This window comes from Orussus abietinus, unplaced genomic scaffold (assembly GCF_000612105.2).
Source record: "Orussus abietinus isolate OABI.00-Male unplaced genomic scaffold, Oabi_2.0 scaffold15, whole genome shotgun sequence".
Taxonomy (NCBI): domain Eukaryota; kingdom Metazoa; phylum Arthropoda; class Insecta; order Hymenoptera; family Orussidae; genus Orussus; species Orussus abietinus.
Window position 1 is genome coordinate 1,454,867 of NW_019396010.1, and position 23,336 is coordinate 1,478,202.

Here is a 23,336-nt window from a genome sequence, read left to right on the forward strand (position 1 = left end):
GTTCGAGCGAGGGGATTCACCGGGACGGCGTCGCCCGAGACGCCGCTGGAGGCGTCGAACGGCAAAATCGAGTTGTTACGACTTCTCAAGTCGGAGGTTTCTCCTAGGTTATGTTCGCATTGTTTAGAAAGACCGCGGGGGTTGTTAAAAAGTCCCGTTTGCAGTCACTTTTTCTGGGGATGAGACTTTTTCGCTTGGCTCTGCAGGGGAGAGACTCGGCAGAGTTTCGCACCAAGTAGGCATGACTCGAGGCCCGAGGTGGATGGGGTTCCTATACGTAAACGCGTCCATATAAGATAGTCTGGCCCTCCTCTTAATACAAATTAATCCCTCCTGATCGCGGTAATTGACCGGAGTGTATCAATTATGAGAAATGGGTTCCTGGTCCGCACAAAGGGAACAACTTGGTTGTTAAAAAGTGCCGTTTGCAGTCACTTTTTCTGGGGATGAGACTTTTTCGCTTGGCTCTGCAGGGGAGAGACTCGGCAGAGTTTCGCGCCAAGTAGGCATGACTCGAGGCCCGAGGTGGATGGGGTTCCTATACGTGAACGCGTCCATATAAGATAGTCTGGCCCTCCTCTTAATACAAATGAATCCCTCCTGATCGCGGTAATTGACCAGAGTGTATCAATTATGAGAAATGGGTTCCTGGGACGCACAAAGGGAACAACTTACCACTCGGAATCGGCGGTGATAAAACTTTCCGCCGTTCTCTCAGGAACCTACAACGGAACGCCGGGAAGAGGGAACAAACCTAAGTTAACATCAAGACGGCATACCTCGCGGGTAATGTGTAATTTAATGGGTCTGTTTGAAGCAGACTCGCAGACTTATGGACTTATAGACCGTTTCCCCTGGAAACTCCCAGTTTACGTCCTCTGCGACCTACATGTCGCAACAGAATATTGCTTCCTTCCTTGCCCCCGTAAACGTTTCGCCATTTCCGAAGAGTCCTGGCAACTACGAACGATTAATACTTCCCCAAATCGACGTGTTTGAAGACCGGCCGCCATCTTTGTTAGCAATTGCGGCCCTTTCTCGTTATAACCGCGTTTGCGGTGCAAATATGACCGTAATTCTCAGACGGTCGATTCCGACTCGCGTCATAATCCATAATTCACTCCGACGTACTCTCTCTGCCGCACATTGTACAAATACAAGTGGCCGGCGGTAGGGTTAAGTACATTTATGCGCAGCCAGGCGCTTTAAATCCCCCGAAAGAAGGGGACCACCGTCATGGCGCACGTAACGAGGTTTACTTAATCCCATCGTCAGCTTTCATCTCCGGATCAGAATTCAGCTTTAGCTGATGTTTAAGATCACAGAGACGATCCCAGGGGAGCCCGTCGACCGTGACGCTTACTTCTACGTGTCGCCCAATGCTCCTGATGGGGGAACTTCTAATCTACTAAGGTCCAATCTTCGTTAAGCTAATTACGGACCTCCTAATGGATCTCCAATGTCGCCGGCCTATGTGCCAGCTCGACGGCGATGCTCCGTTTCGGCCATAAATGTCGAGGTGTATGTCCACCATCCGAGCCGATATGGACCAAAGGCCAGGAGGTGAAGATGCGCCCTGGATAATACCCGACATATTCTGATAAGCCGACTAAGGTTGGCGTAGATCATCTCGCGTTTATAAAGTCGCCTCTTAAGGGGATATTAATTCTTACGCGTATATATATCACACTTTCACATCACCTTAAGGTGTAAAATTATATATACATAAAAGTTTCCTCCAAACTGGGTGCACCGAATTATCTGAAACTTTAACACGTGATTATGGAGGCGCCAAGGAAAAACGCGCTGCCCGTGAAATTTCATTTTTCTAAGAGAGAAAAAAATTGAAAGTAAATAAATGTCTTTTTTGGTTCTTGACCGAGATAAGTACATTTATTTGTAAAAAAGAAATCTCACGAGCAGGGTGTTCTTACGGTTTTCATAATTAAATTTTCAAATTATTCGATGCACTCAGTTTGGAGATAAGTTATATAAATATTTTGTAGTTTTATATATATTGTCATGCCCTAACATTGTGACTCCCTTTTAATCTTTTATCACTCGCCGGACCCTGGAAACGTTGATAGACACCGGTTTACAGTGTTGGTTCTATGCCAGCAAAATTGTATCTTGTAACAGGAATACCCTTTGTCCTATCCTTACTCCTGCTCTCTCGGCTCCTGAGGAGCGTCAATCGTAAATGTCGTCATGAACCAATAGTATTCGACGTGAAAATAAATAAGGAATTATGAAAAATTGATATAAATTATCAAGGAATTAATTATGAAAGTGGTATAAAATTGTCGCAATTCCTCAAAAAAAAAAAAAAAATACCTCACGGCATAACAATATAAAATGACCCTTTCATATCACCTTAATTCGTCAAGTCGCAATGTTCTTGGACTACAGCTTGACACGTAGAATAATATAAACCGGTTGAAAGCTGCTCGAAGAAGGCGATGATCGCGAGTGCCGATCCCTCCTTCGAGCTCCGCTGGAGCTCGGCCTCCACGCTCGCGCGAGCATAGTATGCTGCACGCATAGTGCATACTACATGCCGGACACCTAGTATCGCAAGCGAGCGCTCTCCGACAGTCTACTCCGGTCTCTCGGCAACGAGAGTTAACGAAGAATTCCCGCGAGGTCCGCTCGTTCTCTTGCGGTTTCATTCCGTCCGCGGCCTCGAAATATCCCACCCTGGGCCCGCCGATTTTTCTATTATATTTCCTATATCTTGATTTTTGTATTTCGCGTGGGTGCCACGTGGCTTGGTGAGACACGACCCCGTAAGTACCGATCGAGGTGACTACTCGAAAATCTCAAGGTCCATCTTTTCTTGCGCCCGGCACAGGTGCAACAAGTCGCCAGGAACCACCTGATGCTCCAAGTCACCGGTTGTGATCGGAATTAATTTAGGGGCAATACGCGGGATTTCCCGAAAGTGGACATTGTCGGGGATTTCGCGAGATCCTTGAAAGAGAGGAAAAAAAAAAGAAACGGGGAAAAATTGAACCCCGGGAACGGTACACAGGAGGAAAGTAGGTGCGTGGTCGACATGCGCGTTGGAAGTGGAAGATCCATGTTAAGGATTGTTATTAATTATCCTTGGTTATGTTACCATGTTTGTACGTTGGATCGATATACGAACTGTCCACTATTAATTTTCATATTAATCGAGGTTTTTATTTTTTTTCTGGATTTAAAAGGATGTCTACTTTTGGGAGGTTTCAGTTTTGCATATGATAGCGGGTATTGTTGATGTTGAGAGGAATCGTTGGTGTAGGTCAGGTGTTACGGTACACGTGAGAGTCGGCCATTGTCACCCGTCCTGTTATCATTTCCATTTCCACCGTGCCTTGAGCAATCTGGGCGGGAAATCGGTGGCCCACGTGTAATGTCTAACCCTGGGAATTTGTTGTTAAGAGTTAGGTATTGAAAAACGACCTGGAACGTGTAATCGGTGGGAAGGGAATCGCGAGTCGCCCTCGCGCCGCGAATGGGCCATTGTTCGTCATGATGTACAATAGGCAGATAAAGAGTAACCCGCGTCGTCATTTTTACCGTCAAGTATGAACCGGAAGTGCCGATTTACCTTAACCCACTATCGCCTCTATTGGCCAGGTAAAATGATTTTAACTGCAGGTTACGCTCGACTTGGGTTAACCTTCCGCGGAAGCCATTGTTCCTGCTCGATTCGCGGGACATGAAATGGAAATTCACGGTTCACGGACGGTATGGAATTGCAATGCGTAGAAGGAGCCCAGGAATTATTAATTCTCCCCTCCTCCAGTTAGAGTTAATTATTTTTCACCGATTAACCTCCTCCCTCCCCGATCGCTCCGGCACGTGACTTCCACCTTGTCGAAAGACAACTTTTAAAATTTTACCTTGAAATTCTTTTCAAAGTTTAATCATTTTTTTTTTATCAATTAATGTTTTGAATGTTCGTATAATAATTCTGAAATTTATTTACCGGTATCATTTTCCTCCTGCTCATCGAAACCTTTCGGTCGAAATAGGTATACACGAAATAGTGTTAAGTCCCTTTGTTTTTTATCGCCGCCGCGGAGTGGACATTTGATAAGCCTCGTTTACTTGGATAAGTCGCAGGGATACGTGCAAAAAGAGCGCATAAAACACGAATTGGACGATACCACCTGATGCGCAAAGTTACCAATCCCCGAGGTCCGTCAACTTCGGCGAAGCGATTCGACGTCACTTTGGTGCCTTTAACTCGGGAAAAGTTTTCCCAATTCCCCGGGTTCTTCTGATAAGTGCCCGTTGCCGGCGCTTGACGTGTTTACGTGAAACGCGATAGTCCCTCGATTCGATCTATCGATCGAGGTCTGCCGTGTTCGAGAAATTGAGCCTATCAACGCTGCGAACAGGAACGCTCGTCCACATAGCCTCACAGGTAAGTTTAGTGAACATTACCCCTGACATGGTTAATCATTTATTGTTAACACACTCGTGACCGGCGACGTGAATTCACGTCTTTTCAACTTCTATTCCTGGTCGCCGCTGACGTGAATTCACGTCATTTTAAATTCTATTCCTGATCGCCGCTGACATGAATCACGTCCATGACGATACACGATACAAGTTTGCAATCAGTTTAAGAATTTCATTATTTTCGCCGGTACTCAGTATTTCAAACGGGACAAATTTGCCAATGTGTTATGACACGAGGCAACCTTTCGGAGACAATGGAAAATTTAGAGAATTCCCCTCGGCCTTATGAATCATGTCCTGTAATTTAAAAGCCATTTAGAGATCTCCACAAAACTGAGTAATGACAGGGAAGGAAAAATTGTATTGTTTGGAGGTATTATTCATGACTTATGTAATATAATTATGTCCTTACGAGTCTGTAGTTCAGACTCGATTGGTTAATATTTAATAATTTGTTTAGTGGATCATTGAGCCTCAGGGAGGTCAAGATATTAATCCCGTCGAGGTTTAAACAATTTTCCCGAGGTTTGTCGGTTGTTTAAAGCTGTCCATGTATTTTTTTATTTATTTTATATCATTTATGTAACGTGATTATAATGTCCTTACGAGTCTGTAATTCAGACTCGATTGGTTAATATTTAATAATTTGTTTAGTGGGTCGTTGAGCCTCAGGGAGGTCAAGATATTAATCCCATCGAGGTTTAAATAATTTTCCCGAGGTTTGTCGGTTGTTTAAAGCGCTCCATGTATTTTCCTCGAGTAATGGGCTTTGGACTCCTTACATAATGCGACTTAAAATGAGTCACCTGTAGTTTCTCGAGATTTCGACACCTCGGTCTCTTGTTCATCGGACCGGAGATTGTTAAGGTCATTCCAACATTTTTACCATTATTACTTTCTAACATTTCCCTCGGGGTAGTTCCTCCGAACGAATAAATGGAACGTTTTCATTAAGGTGTCCTTATTCTCGGCCCGATTTCCGAGTCTCCTTCCTTTTTCCCTTTCTTCCTTTCTTTCTCTCCGGAATTTCCGGTATACGACACTCGGAAAGGTGCAGGCCATGAAACTGCAATTAAGTAAATGACAGACTGCAACGTGAACGTACTGAATTATTTTCATATTTTCATGCGGACGGAATAGATTCTTTTTCTCCCGGGGACGTTATTCTTCCTAGGTAGCTCGGTGACATTCCCCACGTGTTTCTGTAATGACATTATTACAGGTGTCCATTTTTTTTCCCCTACATCGTCATGCTCCAGTTCCTGGCCAGTCTTGAGAAGTCCTTTGCTTTTGCAATTCCTGAGACGATACCTCGCAAGGCCACCCGTTTAAGTACCACCAGACAGTAAAGTACTGTCCTAGTTTGAAATGTAAAACACCAGGAAATTACCACTAGGTCGGAAAAGAGAAATGTCAAATGAATCCTCCGAGATTCTGAAACGTGCAATTAGCTCGACATGACAAGCGACGTTGGCTTGTGTACGCCTCCGCCTGGCATTAACATTCATTTAGTAAATTGCATGATACTTGGTTTGTCAAGGGACGAATTAAGGTATTTTGCGTCTATTGATCGTTATATGTCACTCTGGACAAAGAAAGAAACGTCAAATCTAGACGGCCAACAGGAAGGCCTCTTTATCAACGAACAAAGCTTTCGGCAACATCATCTTCAAGGTCTGAACTCACCGAATGAAATCTGATAGAAGGCCGCATAAATCTCATCTACTCATTGCATTGTACTTGCATTTTTTATCATCGTTGTTACATAGTATAGGCTTTATTTTACCCCGCTCGAAAAACCCCCGAAAATCAAAACCTCCCATTTTTGTCAATCACGTGTGTCGTTTAGCATTGTAAAAGGAAATTATTTTTTTTTGTTATCGGGGGGAGTTTTCTTTTCAACGAGTCTATATGTTATGTCATTCGGTGGGGAATGGGAAATTTTCCCATCGTCGAACCGAGGAACTTTTTCGAGAGAAAATGCCTTCGGAACCAATACGACGGGTCAATAGAATTTCCATGACTACAGGAGGAGAGTCTGCCGTCTCCTTTATTTTCACCCTTGTCTTTTCGACTTTTCTATTTCCTTCCCATTTTCCGTCTCTCCCTGCGTGTTAGATTCCACTGTGCGATGCAATCTACAGGCGATGCACCGTAGAGTCACGTAAACCCGGGAAAGTAGTTTTCTCCTAAAGTTACTTCGGAAAATTGCTCCAGGAGGAGTGTAGAAAAGTTGCCTTTGAAACAGTTTCTGAGGACCCGAAGGGAGAGGAATGAAAGGAGCAACAGTCAGTCTGTAATCCCATGCGTCATGTGCAAGTACTCCCATATCGCGTTTCAATGATAAACTAAACCGTTTATATCGGATGTTTAATCTACTTTAGGCTTTAACGGCGAAGACTAAACATTAAGTCATGCCAGGCCGAAGAAACACATTAGGCATAAACAAAAAGGCCGAAGTGGAGGGCCACTTCTCCCATATCACTGTTTTGAAATATCTTTTTTCATTTTTTATGTATGCGTCAGGTTTATCGGGATATTCTGTGACTCATAAAGTCTGGTTAATATTACTGGAATAAGCTCACGGTGAAGTTGTGTTTAACAAGGAAAATAGATATGTCTACCTTGGGCGCCTTGGTGATCCTCCATTTAATTTTTCTATTATTCCTAATTCAAGAATAATTTTTTTATTCAATATAGCCGATTGGTTTCGATTACTGTTTCCTGTCGTAATGTCTGATCGAATTTCTGGTGATTCAATATTCCACGAGAAGATCGTTAAAGTTTTGCGACTCGAGCTAAAAATAATTGGCAGTCTATTTTCCTGCAATTACCTTGCCTAATTACTCATGATATAATTTTCGGTCTGGCATCTTCCACGAAAATGGAATGTAATCGATTAATCGATCTCGCTTCCCAAGTCCGGAATTAATATTTCATTTCCGCGAAGCCGCGATACGAACGCACTTGGAAATTTCGCAACTTTTATTGACAATGCCATTTTTCTTTCTTTCACCGGCAGTGCATTAAAAAGTGATTCACCGATTTCGCAAATTTAAGCCGGCCTAATATAATCGGATTTGCCGATTTTTATCGGATCAAATTGGACTCGCATCAGTGCTTCATAAATTGAAACTTAATACCGAATTTTCCTTTCTTTTTTTTTCCTCTTCGGTTCAAGTAAAATGACGCTGAATATTTATGAATAAATCTCTAGTATCTGATTTTAAGTAAATAATGCAATACGAGTAATAAAATACGAGATAAAATATCCCGGATTAAAAAACAGAAGGAAATAATTTTTGTTTACATGAACATGTGACGAAAGGAATAAATCCATATTTCTCATAGAACTGATTAGAGTACATTTTCTTTTTACGGTCCAGAAATCGAGTTTCAGTTATTTCGACGGATTCAGATTAAATTATTAATATCACCGAGGACTGGGCAAAATTGAACACGGACTGCATCGATCAATTTACCTAGGTACTGATTACACCTTGACAGAAATTGATGATTCCTTGCTCCAGATAATCCCTCCCGAAATTCAAGATAAAACGTCAGGGTGCATAGCGAACGAACGGCCGATCTGTTAATTTGGGGAGATAAACCGTCACGGAGATGCGTGTGCAAACCGCAAATGTAGGGAAAAACGTGTACATTGCGTGACAGCCATCCGTTTGCGGCATGCAGGAATCATTACAAGGATCTCTCAACATCATCCGAAAGTTCCACGAGATTCAAAACGAGCTAAATGAATGTGTAACACGGAATCGTGGCTTGCAGAATCGCCGATTAAATTACCATCACGATTTGATACCAAAGATTGGGATTAAATTCCCATATTTCCTTTCCTCATTGCACGCATTACATAATTTGTTTTTTACTCCCACGCGCAAGTCCAATGATCGGTACGTTTATTTCATGAAACAAGACCTCCGTAAAGCCACCTCCCATCAATTATAAAAATGTCTAAAATGTCAAAAGGTTGTAGGAGGATGTTTTTTTTATGGGCGCAAGGATGCAAAGGATCATTGTCACGGAGAGGCTCTTTAGGGATGCCTTCCGTCACTCCGGGTAATATTTAATTCAATCGATGCCGGATTTATGACAGGATCAAACCCCCCCGCATTCCCGAAATTTTCCCCTTCCGCAAATATTTAATCTTGAAAGCCGGAAGCCGTTTGCGGCGGGATGCCGGTGTACGTACATACATCGCGCGCGCAACAATAGAGTCGGTGCGCTGATTCTGGTACCGAAATCCTCGGAGAACCCGATCCATGGAACCCCTCGCCGGGAAATATCGGAGGCATTGAAAACATTGGGAACATTGAAAACGCCGGGGAACATCGAAAAGGCGGGGCGTTACACCTCTGGAAAGAATCGCGCCGATCCGCCGGGAATCGAGCGGCCTCTTCAATGCCGGGAATCGAGCGGCGTCTAGGATACAAGGGCGATTCCGCAGGTCGAACAATCCGCGAGGAAACGTCAAATGTGGAGCGATGGGAACATTGAAAACGTTGGAAACATTGAAAACATGGGGCGTTACACCTCTGGAAAGATTCGCGCCGATCCGCCGGGAATCGAGCGGCCTCTTGAATGCCGGGAATCGAGCGGTCTCTCGAATGCCAGGAATCGAGCGGCGTCTAGGATATAAGGGCGATTCCACGTGTCGAACAATCCGCGAGGAAACGTCAAATCTGGAGCGATGAAAACGCCGGGAATCGAGCGGCCTCTCGAATGCCAGGAATCGAGCGACGTCTAGGACACAACGGCGATTCCGCGCGTCGCACAATCCGCGAGGAAACGTCAAATCTGGAGCGATGCGTGTCAAGGGAGAAGACAGATATACGAGGGTTGGATTTTGCGAGGAGAATCCTCCGGGAATCGCGCCGATTGATTCGGTGTCATCGGCCCAGCCCGATGACAATGCCGGCTACACCGTAGTTCTCGAAATCGTGATAGAAGTGCGCCAACCGTGAGCTTTGCTGCGAAATATTGCGGACTGCACGTCGGGTCATTGGATTTGCCACGTGGAGTAACGTATCGAGGATTGATTGGTTTGTCCAGCCCGGAGCTGGGCAGAATTAATTATAACTGGCACATTAGTCAATTACAGATCCCCGAAGAGGTAATCCCCTCGAACCCTACGCGTGCCAGGATGAATTACGTATTCATATGTTTATGTAACTCCGACGTAAAGAGACCTCTGACATTAATTAGGGATATTTTCCTCAGTAATCTGCCTTTCAATAAATACCTTTTCGAGCTATTATTATACGACGTCAATACCTTTTTAAATGGACATTGAGGTCGATTTCTTACTTTCATCCCATTCTTAGGTAATGGAGATGTTCATCATGGATCTACTGATAAGATGCGTTATAATTAATTTCATCCCGTATCAGGTGGTACTTTATTGTTTTTAATTAGAGGACATCTTTTTAATGAAACGATGCACCCTCTCGGTGGCTAGGAAATCCAATCAATTTTTTTTTAATTATCAAACCAGGTAATACTGTTGTTCTTTTTTCCATTTTATTTTTCGGTGTTATCGGTGGGCTGATTTAAAGCGATTGTTCACTTTGATGTTATTTGGGGGCCTTAAGGCAAGTTTCTAATGCATGGATCGCACTTGCAGCGGTGCATCTACGAGGTAGCTATTTTGTAACGCAATATTTTTCCGTTTTTATCACGAAAGCGGTACAAACAGGTATGGGAGTCCATTATGGGGCGATGTTGCAGGGTATGGTTAAGGAGCTTGCATACACCAGGTTTTCCGAACCCACTACATAATTCTCGGCTCCCAACCATCAATAAGTAGTGGTTAGTACACTTGTTCCTTTTTTCCATGTGCGCGTTATAAGTACGGTATTAAAGAACCGATAAAGACCGTGATACATGGAGTGAACGCATGCTTCGACCTACCTGTGTGTTATCAGGAATGTTTTTCAAATTTCTGATAATTTATTTATAGACAGTAACAAGAAAAAACTAGGAAAGAAGTAAAAAGGGTGTCACTGAACCAAAGAAATATTTTCTTACTTCGAAGAATAATTATGTCACTGAAATTAATTATCATAATTCTGTGGAGACATTGCCATACAATTTATTTGACTTTATTTCAGGGAAATATTCCTCCGATTGTTAATGACATTTCTTTGATACCATTCAATGGGATATTTCTTTGGTTCAATGGTTGGTGCCGCAAACTTTTAATAACTTTAAGTATTTTTAATTGTAAAATTGTAAAACAACGTGCTCGGTGTATAAGTACAGTCTGCGTGTTTCGGAACAGTTGCGTGTTATTAGAGAAAAGCTTGTTCAATTTTATAATCAATTACTTACAAGTTATGCAGAGTAATCAGGGATCTTAGGACTAATTTTGGAGACGTTAATTCTTGTTATTATCCTTGTTTATTAAGATATTTAATTAATTTAATATTACCGGCTCGTTATCACAACAGGGTATCTATGTGTTATATCGTGCGGCTTCCTTTTTTTATTTAGAAGATTTACGTGTAAACTTTGTAACTATATTGCAATATTCTGGATGATAATTTTTTATTATATGATTCGGATGCCGATACAAATTGATATGCAGAGTTTGAAGAAGAACTTTCGAATGTTAATGAACTTGGAAGTGATGTTCAATGAATGGAGTTTCTTTCGGAGCAAGGCGTGGTTTACCGAATTAAAGTCTCCGTTAAAGTTAACAACTAGAGCAAATGTTTTCCTTTTAAGAAGTCCCATTTCAGTTTAAATGAGAGTTTAAGGCGAATAGGTTATCGATATAGTCTGGACTTTCGCGAAACTCTGATTGCGAGTCTGAGATGAAGTTTTCCTTAAAATACCAAGAGTACTTACTTGCGTAATATTGATATGAACGTTAGTTAATTAATTAAGGTGGCCATTATCCTTCCAACTCATTATGAAACGACAGGTCGGAGATTTAATTAAAAATCGGTATTACATGAATTAATGAGAAAATACCAGATTAAAATTAATTTGGAAATATGGTTTAATTTTTATAACAGGACCGCAAGTTAGGGACGGAGGGCATTTCAAAATGTTTATTAACGATAAATCTTGAAAAGTGTCGAAAGCACTTTTTCACTTCTCGTATGTCAAAGTCACGTGTTAAGTTATTTTTTTAGGGGCTCGGAAATATTCCTTTTTTTCTTTCGAGAACTGGCCTTTATGGCTAATAATTCTTATTTTCTCGATACGTATAGGTACCATTTGTAATCGTTTCCCTTTCCAACTAAGCATTATATGCCGTCATAAACGTTTTACGGGAGTGCGGGATTACGTATGATATTAATACGACGTACCGGAAGAGTTACACTAAAAGCTTTCGATCGATCGAAAAGCAATCGCTTTTGAGTCAAAGACCCCCCTCGAAGTATCGCGATGCCATTCGCAGTTCTTGGAGTAATCTTCGACTTTTTAAATTTCGATTAATAAATCCTGGGTCAAAGGTTAAAAGGATTAAAATAATTTCCCCGGGTTTCAATAATTCAACTTCGTACTTCCTGAAATATCATCATATAAATACTTCACGACCAAGAGACGCAGACCGAGGAGCTTAGACGTTAATTTATTCGACTGCGGCCTTGCTGACATAAGCAACTCGTGATAAGGAGCGCGGGTTATCACGGTTTGGGGCATATCGGAGAGAGGCGACTCGGCGAAACAGGGAAAGCAGTCGATCGATTGAAAAGCGATCGCTTCCGAGTGGAAGCCCCTCGTTCCTTTCGGAGCATCGGTGAGTCATGTCAGTCTCCACTCTGATATCACCCACGCGCATTGGTCGCGCTGATAAGGGACTCGCCGAGAGGACTCCCGGCAATATCTCTGATTAGCTGGACCTTAAGGTGAAGTGAAACCCCCTTCAAATCAGTCGATTCGAATACCACATTTTTTATTAAAGGTATTTGACCAAACTGTCCGAAATTTTGACACCATGACTCGTTATCACCTAAGAATTGTAAGACATTTTTTAATTTACCCCATACACGAACTAAAATGCCCTCGAGCTCTCATACTTCGATCTATATACAATCATCGAAGGCTCTGATATGAGAAACGAAAGGATCAGGACAATTTTACGACAATTTAGAACACTCTGGTAATCGATAAACTCGCATTTGAACGGGATAAAGGCAAAAAAAAGTGTCTTATGCGCTTCTATGCCAAAACGATGGAAATACGAGGTCTCGGAGGAAAAGTTTAATTGTCCTGGAAATCACAGATGGCGCAGGGGGTCCCTTTGTAGCCAATTAGGGCCTCAGAAATCACGAATCTAGAGGATTTCTGGATTTTTACTTGGATTTCTTTGTAATTATTGTACGAAAACGACAGGTGGAGTTATGCCATTTAGTGCGATACCCAATATAATTCGACCCAGCTGTCAATATAAGTATGCCATTTAGTGCGATACCCAATATAATTCTACCCAGCTGTCAATATAAAAACGAACGTCGGCTACGTAGGCATTTAGAAAAATCTTCTTTACCGACGTCGATCAAGTTCCTCGACGTGCTTCCCTCCACCTTAAATCAACGGGATAAGTACAGTCCTGGTTATCCGGACGTAATGTCCGCTGTTCTCCGCGATGTTCCCGAGGCTGCTTCTCCCCCTGCATTCCTCGATACTGCGCACTATCAGCGGGCTTTAACCTTCCTATCTCCTCTCCTCTCCGCCCCTGCTGCTCCTTATGCACTTCCACGACCCAGGCTCGGATTAACCGGGGGTTAACTCCGCCGTGGCATACAAAATGTACGATATTCGTTAAATATATAGAAAATATAGGACAAATATTTTGCGCTACTAGGGTTGCTTCAGGATTACATTTACATGTTTATTTACCGTGCTTTTTATATGTACTTCTCTCCGTGGATTATTTTTTCCTTGATTTTTCTTATGCACTTTCAGACTTGGATTAACTCCGCCGAGGCATACAAAATGTACGATATTCGTTAAATATATAGAAAATATTTTGTGCTACTAGGGTTGCTTCAGGATTACATTTATATGTTTATTTACCGTGCCTTTTATGCGTACTTCTCTCCGTGGATTATTTTTTCCTTGATTTTTCTTATGCACTTTCAGACTTGGATTAACCTGGACGCGGGGGTTAATTCGGTTTCTGTCGCCCCTCGTTTTTTTAAGGCGACCTGGATTTTAAACTTCGCGCTTTGTAGATTGCTTTATTTATCGACTTACTTTTTATTTCATCGATTTCCCTATCTCTGGTCCCTTTCTTGATTTTCCCGCTTCTCGCGCATTTCCACGACCCAGGCTCGAATTAAACGGGACGCAGGGGTTAATTCGATGTCGGACCCCTCTCATTTTTCACGGCGATGTGGATCTCCACGTTTCGCGTTTTGCCCATTATTTATTCAATTCATTGATTTATTTCCAACCCTATTAACCCTCCCATTCCGTGCTCTTGTTGCTCCTTCTGTACCTCCACGAGCCAGGCTCGGATTAACCCGAGCTGGACCGGGGGTTAATTCGATATTCGATTCCTCTCATTTTTCACGGCGACACGTACCGAAATTTTCCGCATTCTTGATTATTTATTATTTACTGAAAAGCAGCGTTGAAATGGCAATGACTTTAAATACAGGCATCTTGGGATAGAAAAAGGAATAAAATCCCCTGAAGTTATCGCACCTCACTTATCTATTTTTCGATTCAATGTTTTAGTCTAGGAGATAGATATAAAAGAAGTACGCGACAATTTTCAGGCGCATCTTCTGAATGAAAAAAAAAAAATAGAAAAAAAAAAAGGATCTATCAGCGGATTTTATCCCACCTCCCATTGTTGCGGCATAATAGCCGTAACTCGAGTTCCTCGCCCCATGGGAGATTTTCTTCCAGGGCATTTCAGTTTGAGAAGTGTCTTGAGAAATTTCAACACGTGCGTCACTAGGGCGATCTGGTCCATGGGCTCTGAGATCTTGATGGATGCTGGGGGGATCTGGATGTCCCATGGTGGTCGGTGACTCAGAAATCCCCCTGACGTCTTCTCATCCCTCCGCGATAGGGAAAAGCACGGGAAAAGCACAATGGGCATGGCCCTTTCAGGAAGTACCCCAGCTCCTCCACGATTCGTTAAGCATCGGCACGGTCCTCTCGTTAAAACTCCGCATTTCATTTTTCATTGGCCCACCCTCGGAATCGACCGAGCATTTTCATTTCCGCTTTACGGTCCCATTTCATGGGTCTGGCATTACCCTCGCAATTGGCACCGATTTCGATATTGGCACTTACCGGGGGTAATTAGTAGTCCCGATAGGTTTCCATTCGTGCATACGTACCGCTTAAGTTAACAGAGGTGATAGGCTCTTAGAGGGAATAATCATTGAGCGGTACCGAGAGACCGCATTAGAAAATTATATATTTCTGTAATAGAGCCTCTTTATATGGATTTCTTTAGAACAATGGAAGTGCTTCAAAGAGATCATCGTGACGTTTAACGTAATCGCCATCGGAGCACAAAGCGTCGCTTAATAAAAATCATTTGAGGGAGTAATCGCCGAACAATAAATATTTCCTGAAAGTATATAAAAACGGCGTTATTAAGTATAAAAAAACGTTTTTGTATTATCCTTCCGGAAATGTCCCCATCCATTTTTAGATCGGAAGTTGTCCAGGATAAATTATCGGGAAATTATGGTTAATCTTACAGAATCGTTATCATTAGATATCGATGCTTTGTGAATGTGTCGGTGGCAAATGGCAGAGCCATTACGAGGAGACGAACACGTGTAAAGATGCAAGTTCGGCCGTAAAAAGTCATATCGTCCTTATCAGAGTCGGGCCGAAAGGTGTGACGAAACGATAACGTCGTTCACCGATATATCCACGGTTCAAGTAATCCGGGATTACTGTCGAACTGGAGTATCCTTATACTTTTTCCTCGGTCTTTCCTGGCATTGATATCTCCGGTTCCGCAGAATCCCCCATTTGTCATCTGAAGAGGGTCAGCTAATCTGTTTTGAGAATTGAATTTCTGGATAACCTCTAAGCCTTAAACTATGTACATATATATATATTCAAATTGCATATGCATGAATATATATATATAAAATTTCCAATCTCCACTAATTAACCCGCAGGGCGATCGCGCACGCGAAACTAATTGCATCGAGCTCCTTCGATCGATCTTTAATTCCCTAATTAATCGTAGGGCGACATCGACATTCCGGTAATTATCAAGATGGTTAATTAAATAGGGCCACTTAGGATTTCTCATGAAAAGACCAGGAGACCGGTCCGGGGATTAATTGAGAGGCGCTATCGAAATTTTAATTAATTCCCCTCCTCGGATTGGGATATCGCTCGACTTTGCTTTTTTTCGGGTTTCCTCGCGTTTGCAAACACTGGAACCGGAAACGATTCGGTAATATCGTTCCGGGAGAATGGAACCGTCAGCTGCGATGGAACCGTGCGGTAGAAACGCCATCCTCGGAATGAAATCGCGGATTAGTGATAAGTGATATGACGTAATCGGCATTGCGCGACGGCCTCGAGGAGGCCGGATGGCAACGAAATCCATTCACGGGATTGCAGGTCATCTTGGAAAATGTGTGGAAAGCCGCGGGAAATGAGGGAAATCCTGCCCTGAAAATAATCCGGGATCGAGGACCCTCGTTTAACATGAAAGTGTAACGCACGTTTCCATTACAGATATCGGATTGAAATTCGATATCAAAATCAATGTCTAAAAAAATACCCCTCCGATATCACAGAAAAATGCCTCACATTGAATTTCCTTTCATCTGACAGAGTATATTAATATACTTTTGAAAGTTTTGGCGCCCCTTTAATTGACTCTCACCTGGGAGCTCCAAAAATGAAATTCACCGAGGGCACGAGACGAAGTGAAAATATGAATTTTAAAAGGGAGACCTTCCAAAGATGTGCAAAGGGTCCGAATGAAAATTAAAGTCGAGTGAAAATCAGAGGAAAACGCGAAACTCTCGGGGAAGCCCCCGGAAGAATAATGTTTGCGGTTTTATGCGGCGAACGGGAAACGCCGTATAACCGATGTGTCCTATTTATCGTTCGCGTGCACGTTATGATTACAGTAAATTACAAGTATACCCGGTGACGCGGTCACGAGGGTTCCGGGTAACGTTTACTACGGTGCCCATTTCTCCGACGTGTCTCTCCTGCCTTTTTCTACTTTCCTTCATTCCTCCGATCCTCCCACCCGGGCATTTTCTCTCCAGTTTCCCCCTTTCGCAAAGATACCGGTAACCCAGTTTAGTTGGTCGATGCGGCGCCGACGATGCCAACGAGGAGCCCCGAGCCCCAGTTCCCCGGAAAGCTGCCAAGAGGAAGAGTCCTTCCGGTAGCTCGGGAAGGATCCGTGAAAAAAGACGCAATTGACATGCGGTAATTTAAAGAAACATACCAAAAAAAAAAAGAAAGAAATCACCATACACGCAAGTATTCAATCGAGAGTCTCTACGTTCGATCACGCAAATTCATTTTCATTCCCCCCACATTTCCAATTTCCTGGCTGATTACCTGTATATATATTTTTTATATTTTTAAATTCCCGCGGCACAATTAATAGAGGAGAATGTTCATTAATGTCGGTACCCTTAAGGACTGCGCGATGCATTCATCATCCCGAATGCACGTGGCATGCAAAGTGAGTATCGGTATCCTTAAGGGCGCTTTATCCTTCATTTTTGTCATTAGGGAGGGTACACGGAATATCCGGGATAACGAAGTACCCGGGACGCAAGGAGTCCATGGAGTCCGAAACTCTTCATCGGAGCATAAACCCACGCGGCGATAAATCCGCATCCGGGGCTCGTAGCCGCGATAAGTCACCTCGGGCCAGCTGATTTAGAGGACGAAATATCCGGCCACTGGTTCCCCTCCAATCAGTCAGTCAAACGCCAGACTGCAGGACATTCGAAATTCATAATGCAGCGATACGCCGGCACATCTCCGGGAGGTATCGATTGGCCATTCGGCTGGTCGTGGTGGAGTGACAACCGCGTCTAGAGGGCCGCAGGGACTTGGCTCGTCCGTAATTCCGCTCTTTATCGGGACGTTATCGTTCCATATCGGGTGGCGCCTCTTGCCGAGTCCTGCGACCTCCAGACCCGACTTCCCTGTACATCCCCGAGGCCGATGCAATTGCAGCCAGTGCCAATTTCCACGGGGATTGCTCCGACGCCCGAAACGCGTTGCCTAGCACCGCGGTCAGTGATACTGTCGCGGGAAAAAGAAAATATATATATACCGGATGGATTGATCGATAGCGCAGTCAGGAAGACTGTAACGATACCCGCGATCAATATAGGGCCTGATAGGAGTCACGAGCAGGGAGACAGGCTAGATCTACTCGATAAAAACAGTTCGCTCGAGGCCTCCTCGGTAAAAGGTGTCTCGGTGTTTCAGGTGGGCATGGCCCCTGTCGGATGACTTTCCGCGGCCACCGATGCAAGTCGGGAAGTCGGGTCCAAGGGGCTGCTCCACCAGACCTGCACCATGGGCTGCTGCTGCGACGGATGCAGCGACGACGCCGACTCCAAGGTCCGGCCTGTGGTAAGGCGACGTTTGTTCAATTAAATTTTCGACGGTATATATGGAGTTAACGAAACTGTTAGTAAAAGCGATAAGGTGGGCTGAAATTCCTTGGTACTTTGTGGAGGGATCTCGCGAGCTTCAATTTACGTTCGATAAGGAAGGATTTGCCAGTGCAGGCTGTATGTGTACTCGTTTCGACGACGAGGCTGATAAGATTTCAATTAATCTGGGAAGGAGAGAAGTAGATCTACAAGACTTGAGGTTGAATAAGCACAAGAGTGATAATCTCCGATTCTATCCCAGTGTTAGTGCTACAGGTCCGATACTCGTGGAAACGATGATACCGGCAAACAGTAGTCGCAATCTGTAGAATTCTACTTAGTTTGACTTATGAGTCTCCAACGCGACTTTATCGCCCACTTTTCCGCGTTAAATCAGACGTCGATTACTCCAATTCGCACCTGTAGATGGTACCGTACAAAAAGTCCCGTGAAATGACGTCATTAACAAATGAATTTACGCCGATGGTAAGCATTACCGGATGCACCGAAGTTGCCCTTTCGTTATTAATTTACTGCCAGTTTGTGCGTCATTACTTTCCTCATTATCACCGGCTAACAACTAATCTGCCGGGATTTTACCGCCCATGTAAATTGTTACTCGAAATGCTCTCGTGGATTTACACTCCACCCTGTATTTCCTACTTTAATCTTCCCAATGAACCGAACAATTGCCAAATGAATCCTCGGTTAGCCTGTATAATTTTCATTTAAAAAATGACGCCAATTACCGGGACCAAGGAAAATGAGAAGTACTTCCCCAAACGTAAGAGAGTCGGCTTTACGTCAAAGTGTCCCTCAAGCTCTTCCGTATTACTTGAGAATTCTTGACAGAGACAGGTGTACTGTCAATTCCTCTTAACATTGTCAAATGTCGTCTTTCAGACCTCGACCAGCGAAACCATCAGTTCCGATGAATCGGACCAGGTTTTCGTCAAACGAAGATCATGCACCGACTTAATAGCCCTGATTATCCTAGTGGTCGTAATTGCATTCTACGTGAGTAGCATTTTCGTACGACGATATTACAATTAATTGATAAAGACAGAAATTTAATTCTTGGCCAAAATAAGGCCTCGGAAAGTTTAAGCCATAGATCCGACCGATGTGCCGAACATAATTCTAATTTCTAAACTCTAAAAAATTACTACACTATTTTCTTAATCACAGGGTTTCCTGATTAGCACGGTCGTTAAGAAGGGAGACATCTTCAGGATAATCAATGGCTACGACGACTGTGCAAACGTCTGCGGTCGTGTCACAAAATTCGAAAACGATCCGAAGTTCTCCTGCAAAGGTGCGGACATGACGAAACTGCCGTAAGTAATCGCGGGAAAGGTATAAAAAATGAGAGATTAAAACTAGAGGTTCTAAAAAAAATTCATTATCATTTTAATTCTGCATTTCAGGTATCTCATGATGACCGCTGGGGTGAATGGTATCAAGACGAGAACCTGCGTGGCCAATTGCGACCCCAAAGTCCAGTTCGTATCCTCTTAGTTATTAACTTTCTCATAAAAAGTCTCGCGCATATCCCGGAAATGCACCCACGTCCTGAAAAGTACTCGCGAAGTCTAAATTAACGTTCCAGTATATTTATGTACATAACATAATGGCCCATATCCCGTGGTTAACTGCCCGTAAATAAAATATCTTTATGCCCGAAATTATTAACCCATTAAGGATCACGAGTCACGCGTAATGAGACTAAGAATCATTTAACGTCATTTAATTTCGCCCCTTGGTAATCAGACACGAGTTAGTTAACAACAGCACGGTACTTCCAATATACATTGTAATTATTTAATAATTAATTCCCTTTACAGTGTAATATTCCTAAACCGATGCATTCCGAGACAGGTGTCGGACAGCACGACGTCCTTAATAAAGTCGATGAACCTGCAGAATTTTTTCTACGTGAGTCCGTCACCGGTTTAAGACCGTCAAATTAATCGTAGTTCGTAGTAATCGAGGCTTGGATAACGTTTCTTTTTTTTTTTTAAAAAAAGAACTTCGTTCCCTTTTTACAGGAGGCTGCGAGTGATCTGTGCAGCGCCTGGCACGAATTGGTTTACCTCCTGCTGATCGCTCTGGGTAATCATTATCACGTGATTTTCCACTGTTATTTCCGTACCGTCATTAATTAATCACGCCGTAAAATCGGTTTCAGCTATTTCCCTGGGCATCCTAATCGCTTTTCGATACTTGGTGGCATACATTATCTACTTGGTACTTGCTGGAGCGGTGTTCAGCAGCAACGCCGGGGCCGGCTATCTTTGGTAACTTTTACAGTAAAAACAGTCAGTTAAACAATGAAATCCCGATTAGAAAAAAATTCAGTAAACACCTTAAAGGCAGTCTCCGATAAGGCGTATGAATAATAATCCTTCAAGGGTTTGAAATCACTTCAATGAAGTTTGATACGCTACCTGTCTGGTTTTCAGGTACACGTGGTATGACGAGAAAAAAGCCGTAAAAACGGGCAAGATACACGAGGAAGATGCGAGCGTGACGGATTACTTAATTTACTCGATCCTAATGACCATTCTAGCCGTGAGTAAAATCCGTATCGGATTAATGGAACTCTTCTACGTCCTCCGAGGAAATAATTACCCCCGGCGCAATTGAAGCTAACGCGGTAAACTAATTATCTCGTTACTCTCAGGTGATAACGACCCTGGTGGTACTGGTAATGCGAAAGAGAATTGCCCTGGTAATGCAACTGTTTCGAGAAGCCGGAAAGGCCGTCGCCTTTATGCCCGTAATACTTCTGCAGCCTGTATACGTAAGTACTCCACGTGGTCTCCGTACATCTACGTTATAAAATTACTTAATCATTTTTTATCAAATTCTCCCCGGCTCGGAAATTTCCAGACTTACGCCTTAGTCGGGGTTTCCCTGATTGCCTGGATTTTTTGCATGCTGTGGATCGAGAGTGCAGGTGATCTATACGTCAACAGGAAAAATCACTTCCACTACAAGAAAGATACTTATATCCTGGTTAGTACGAATCGACCTTATATCCATGTACTCGCGTCTCACTTGTACTGTTAAACGACGCCTTTTAAAATTAAACGCACCTAACAATGTCCCTCGTACGCGGGATTTTCGTTAATTACCTTAACGCGCAAAAAATGCATACTACCTAGGATTACGCTATTACTTTCTCCTAGGTGCATCGTATCATTTTCATGTCCCCTTAATTACAGGTGGCTAGATGGTACAATTTCTTTGTCTTTTACGTAATGTGCGAATTCTTCCTCGGATGTCAACACATGGTCATAGCAGGTGCAGTGTCGCGGTGGTTCTTCAAAAGGTACCGAGATGCAATTACTCTCATAATTTCCGAGCGATTCATAACTAACAAGCCGATCCTTCCAGGGATAAGAGTAGATTGTCATTTGCCGTGATAAGGAGTTTCTGTACATTAATGAGGTACCACTTGGGTACCGTGGCTTTCGGAGCAATGGTCATCGGTCTGGTGCGACTGATTAGAACAATGCTCTCCTTCATACAAAATCGGCTTAAGAAATTCGACAACCAGTTCGTAAAAGGTATCCTATGGTGCTGTCACTGTTGCCTATGGTGTTTCGAATGTGCCTTGAAATTTCTCACGAGAAATGCGTACATAGAGACCGGTGAGTACTCTCCATAGTCTCATATCAAGCCTTGGCCAAGATGGCGGACTCATACGACATACTTCCTCCACAGCAATATATGGGTGCAATTTCTGCACAGGCGGTAAAAAAGCCTTCCAGGCATTGTCGAATAATATCCTAAGAGTGGCCGCGATAAACAGCGTGGGGGATTTTGTCCTCTTCCTAGGGAAAATTCTCGTCGTCGCCCTGACAATCGTCGCCGGTGTATACTTAATGCAGGTAATTAAAGCTCATAAATTTTCCCTCCCGAGGATTGACGTGAAATACTTCATCCCGTACTTCGGCATACAAACGCGGGAAAGAAACTAAAGGAATATTAATCTCTGATTATCCCCAGAAAAAGCATGGGCTCCATCACCCGTGGGTGCCAATCGCGGTGGCGGCGTTTTTTGCATTCATCGTAGCCCATTGTTTCATCTCGATTTACGAGGTAAAGCCGTATTACACCTCGTATAATTAATGGCATATAAACAAAGCAATGTCTATCTCGTTCCAGATGGTCATAGACACGATCTTTATTTGTTTCTGCGAAGATTGTGCAAAGAACGACGGAGTGACCCGACCGTATTTCATGAGCCGTCGTCTTATGGTAAGCGACATGGTACCTAGAGTATTGAAAAAAAAATAAAAATAAAAAAAAATAAAAACGTCGGATATCTCGCGTTAACGTTATCTCCTTATATGTACAGGAATTCGTGGAGAACAGTAAAAAAGCCTTGCAGCTTTTGGAGAAGCGAGAGCGATCAGGTGGCTCGCAGTGAATTTCTGACAAGGAGACTGAAAGGGACCGGCCATTAAAAAGTACGGTCCAGATATTGGTACCTGGAACGCCCCTAATTACCGTAAAAGTACGACTGATCACTGATAAGAGTAGCGAGGCGTGATCGAATGATTTTTTAAGAGGGTCGCCAAAGGTTAGCGACAGATAGTTTAACACGTTTCCGATAACAAGCGGTTGGCAGTCTTATCATCGAGTCTCGTTAAAGTCCACACTCTATATACATAAATATATTCTTATAGGTACATGATACTCCTATTAAAAAATACTGCCCTCCCCCGTAAACTCGCGCCTATCCTCGAAACCCCCGACCTATCGATATGTAACAATTGCGAGATTATAGCAATAACTTTATTCCATTTAAATGGATCCGAGGACTGTCAAAGCGCAAGGTTATCAGTCAAACGCAGAGTAGCACCGAGTATATATATATAAATATGTATATTCATATCGTGTCATATCATGCGAACACGCGTTTCGAAGCATGTACGGGTCTCGCGTATTTTTTATACTCCTAGCTATCTTTACCATTTTTTATAGAAAAAGGAAGAAACAACCCCGAGTTGTTACGAAAATAAATCCTATCGACGAGAGAGCACTCTATCCAGTCCCTCGATTCGTCAGGTGATAGCATAAACTCATGACTTCTTTTTTCTTTTTTTTTTTCCCACACCCACCCCCTCACCTTTTCTCTCCCATAATCTCCCCGAAACCCATCTACATATTTCCACGGTAACTAAAAATCGCAGGACCGATCTCACTATCGCCAAAAACATGCGGACAGGTAATTAACCGTGAGAGCCCGCGACTGATAAGTGTCGTCTC

The 23,336-nt window shown here is 43.1% G+C and overlaps 1 protein-coding gene across 3 annotated transcripts; it reads left to right on the forward strand.

Annotated features, from left to right (window-relative positions):
- Positions 1-2,578: 2,578 nt before the first annotated feature.
- Positions 2,579-23,000, forward strand: LOC105696475 (choline transporter-like protein 1). 3 transcript variants are annotated; one of them, XM_023434448.1, is made up of 18 exons: positions 2,579-2,786; positions 4,020-4,414; positions 17,887-18,033; positions 18,960-19,073; positions 19,245-19,393; positions 19,484-19,558; positions 19,901-19,991; positions 20,105-20,168; positions 20,245-20,353; positions 20,519-20,627; positions 20,740-20,859; positions 20,949-21,074; positions 21,284-21,390; positions 21,456-21,712; positions 21,786-21,952; positions 22,071-22,163; positions 22,230-22,322; positions 22,423-23,000. In XM_023434448.1, the coding sequence occupies exons 3-18, from the start codon at positions 17,977-17,979 to the stop codon at positions 22,492-22,494; spliced, it is 1,803 nt and encodes a 600-aa protein (XP_023290216.1). In that variant the 5' UTR covers positions 2,579-2,786; positions 4,020-4,414; positions 17,887-17,976; the 3' UTR covers positions 22,495-23,000. The 3 variants fall into 3 exon arrangements, with proteins under 3 accessions (XP_023290216.1, XP_023290215.1, XP_023290217.1); XM_023434447.1 differs by having other exon boundaries at positions 4,105-4,414; XM_023434449.1 differs by lacking the exon at positions 4,020-4,414.
- Positions 23,001-23,336: the final 336 nt, after the last annotated feature.

Bases quoted from the DNA above. Each gene is read 5' to 3' on its own strand.
- LOC105696475 (XM_023434448.1), top strand. From the start codon at position 17,977: ATGGGCTGCTGCTGCGACGGATGCAGCGACGACGCCGACTCCAAGGTC. The intron at 20,628-20,739 runs GTGAGTAAAATC...CGTTACTCTCAG, and splicing joins TCCTAATGACCATTCTAGCC to GTGATAACGACCCTGGTGGT. The intron at 22,164-22,229 runs GTAAAGCCGTAT...ATCTCGTTCCAG, and splicing joins GTTTCATCTCGATTTACGAG to ATGGTCATAGACACGATCTT.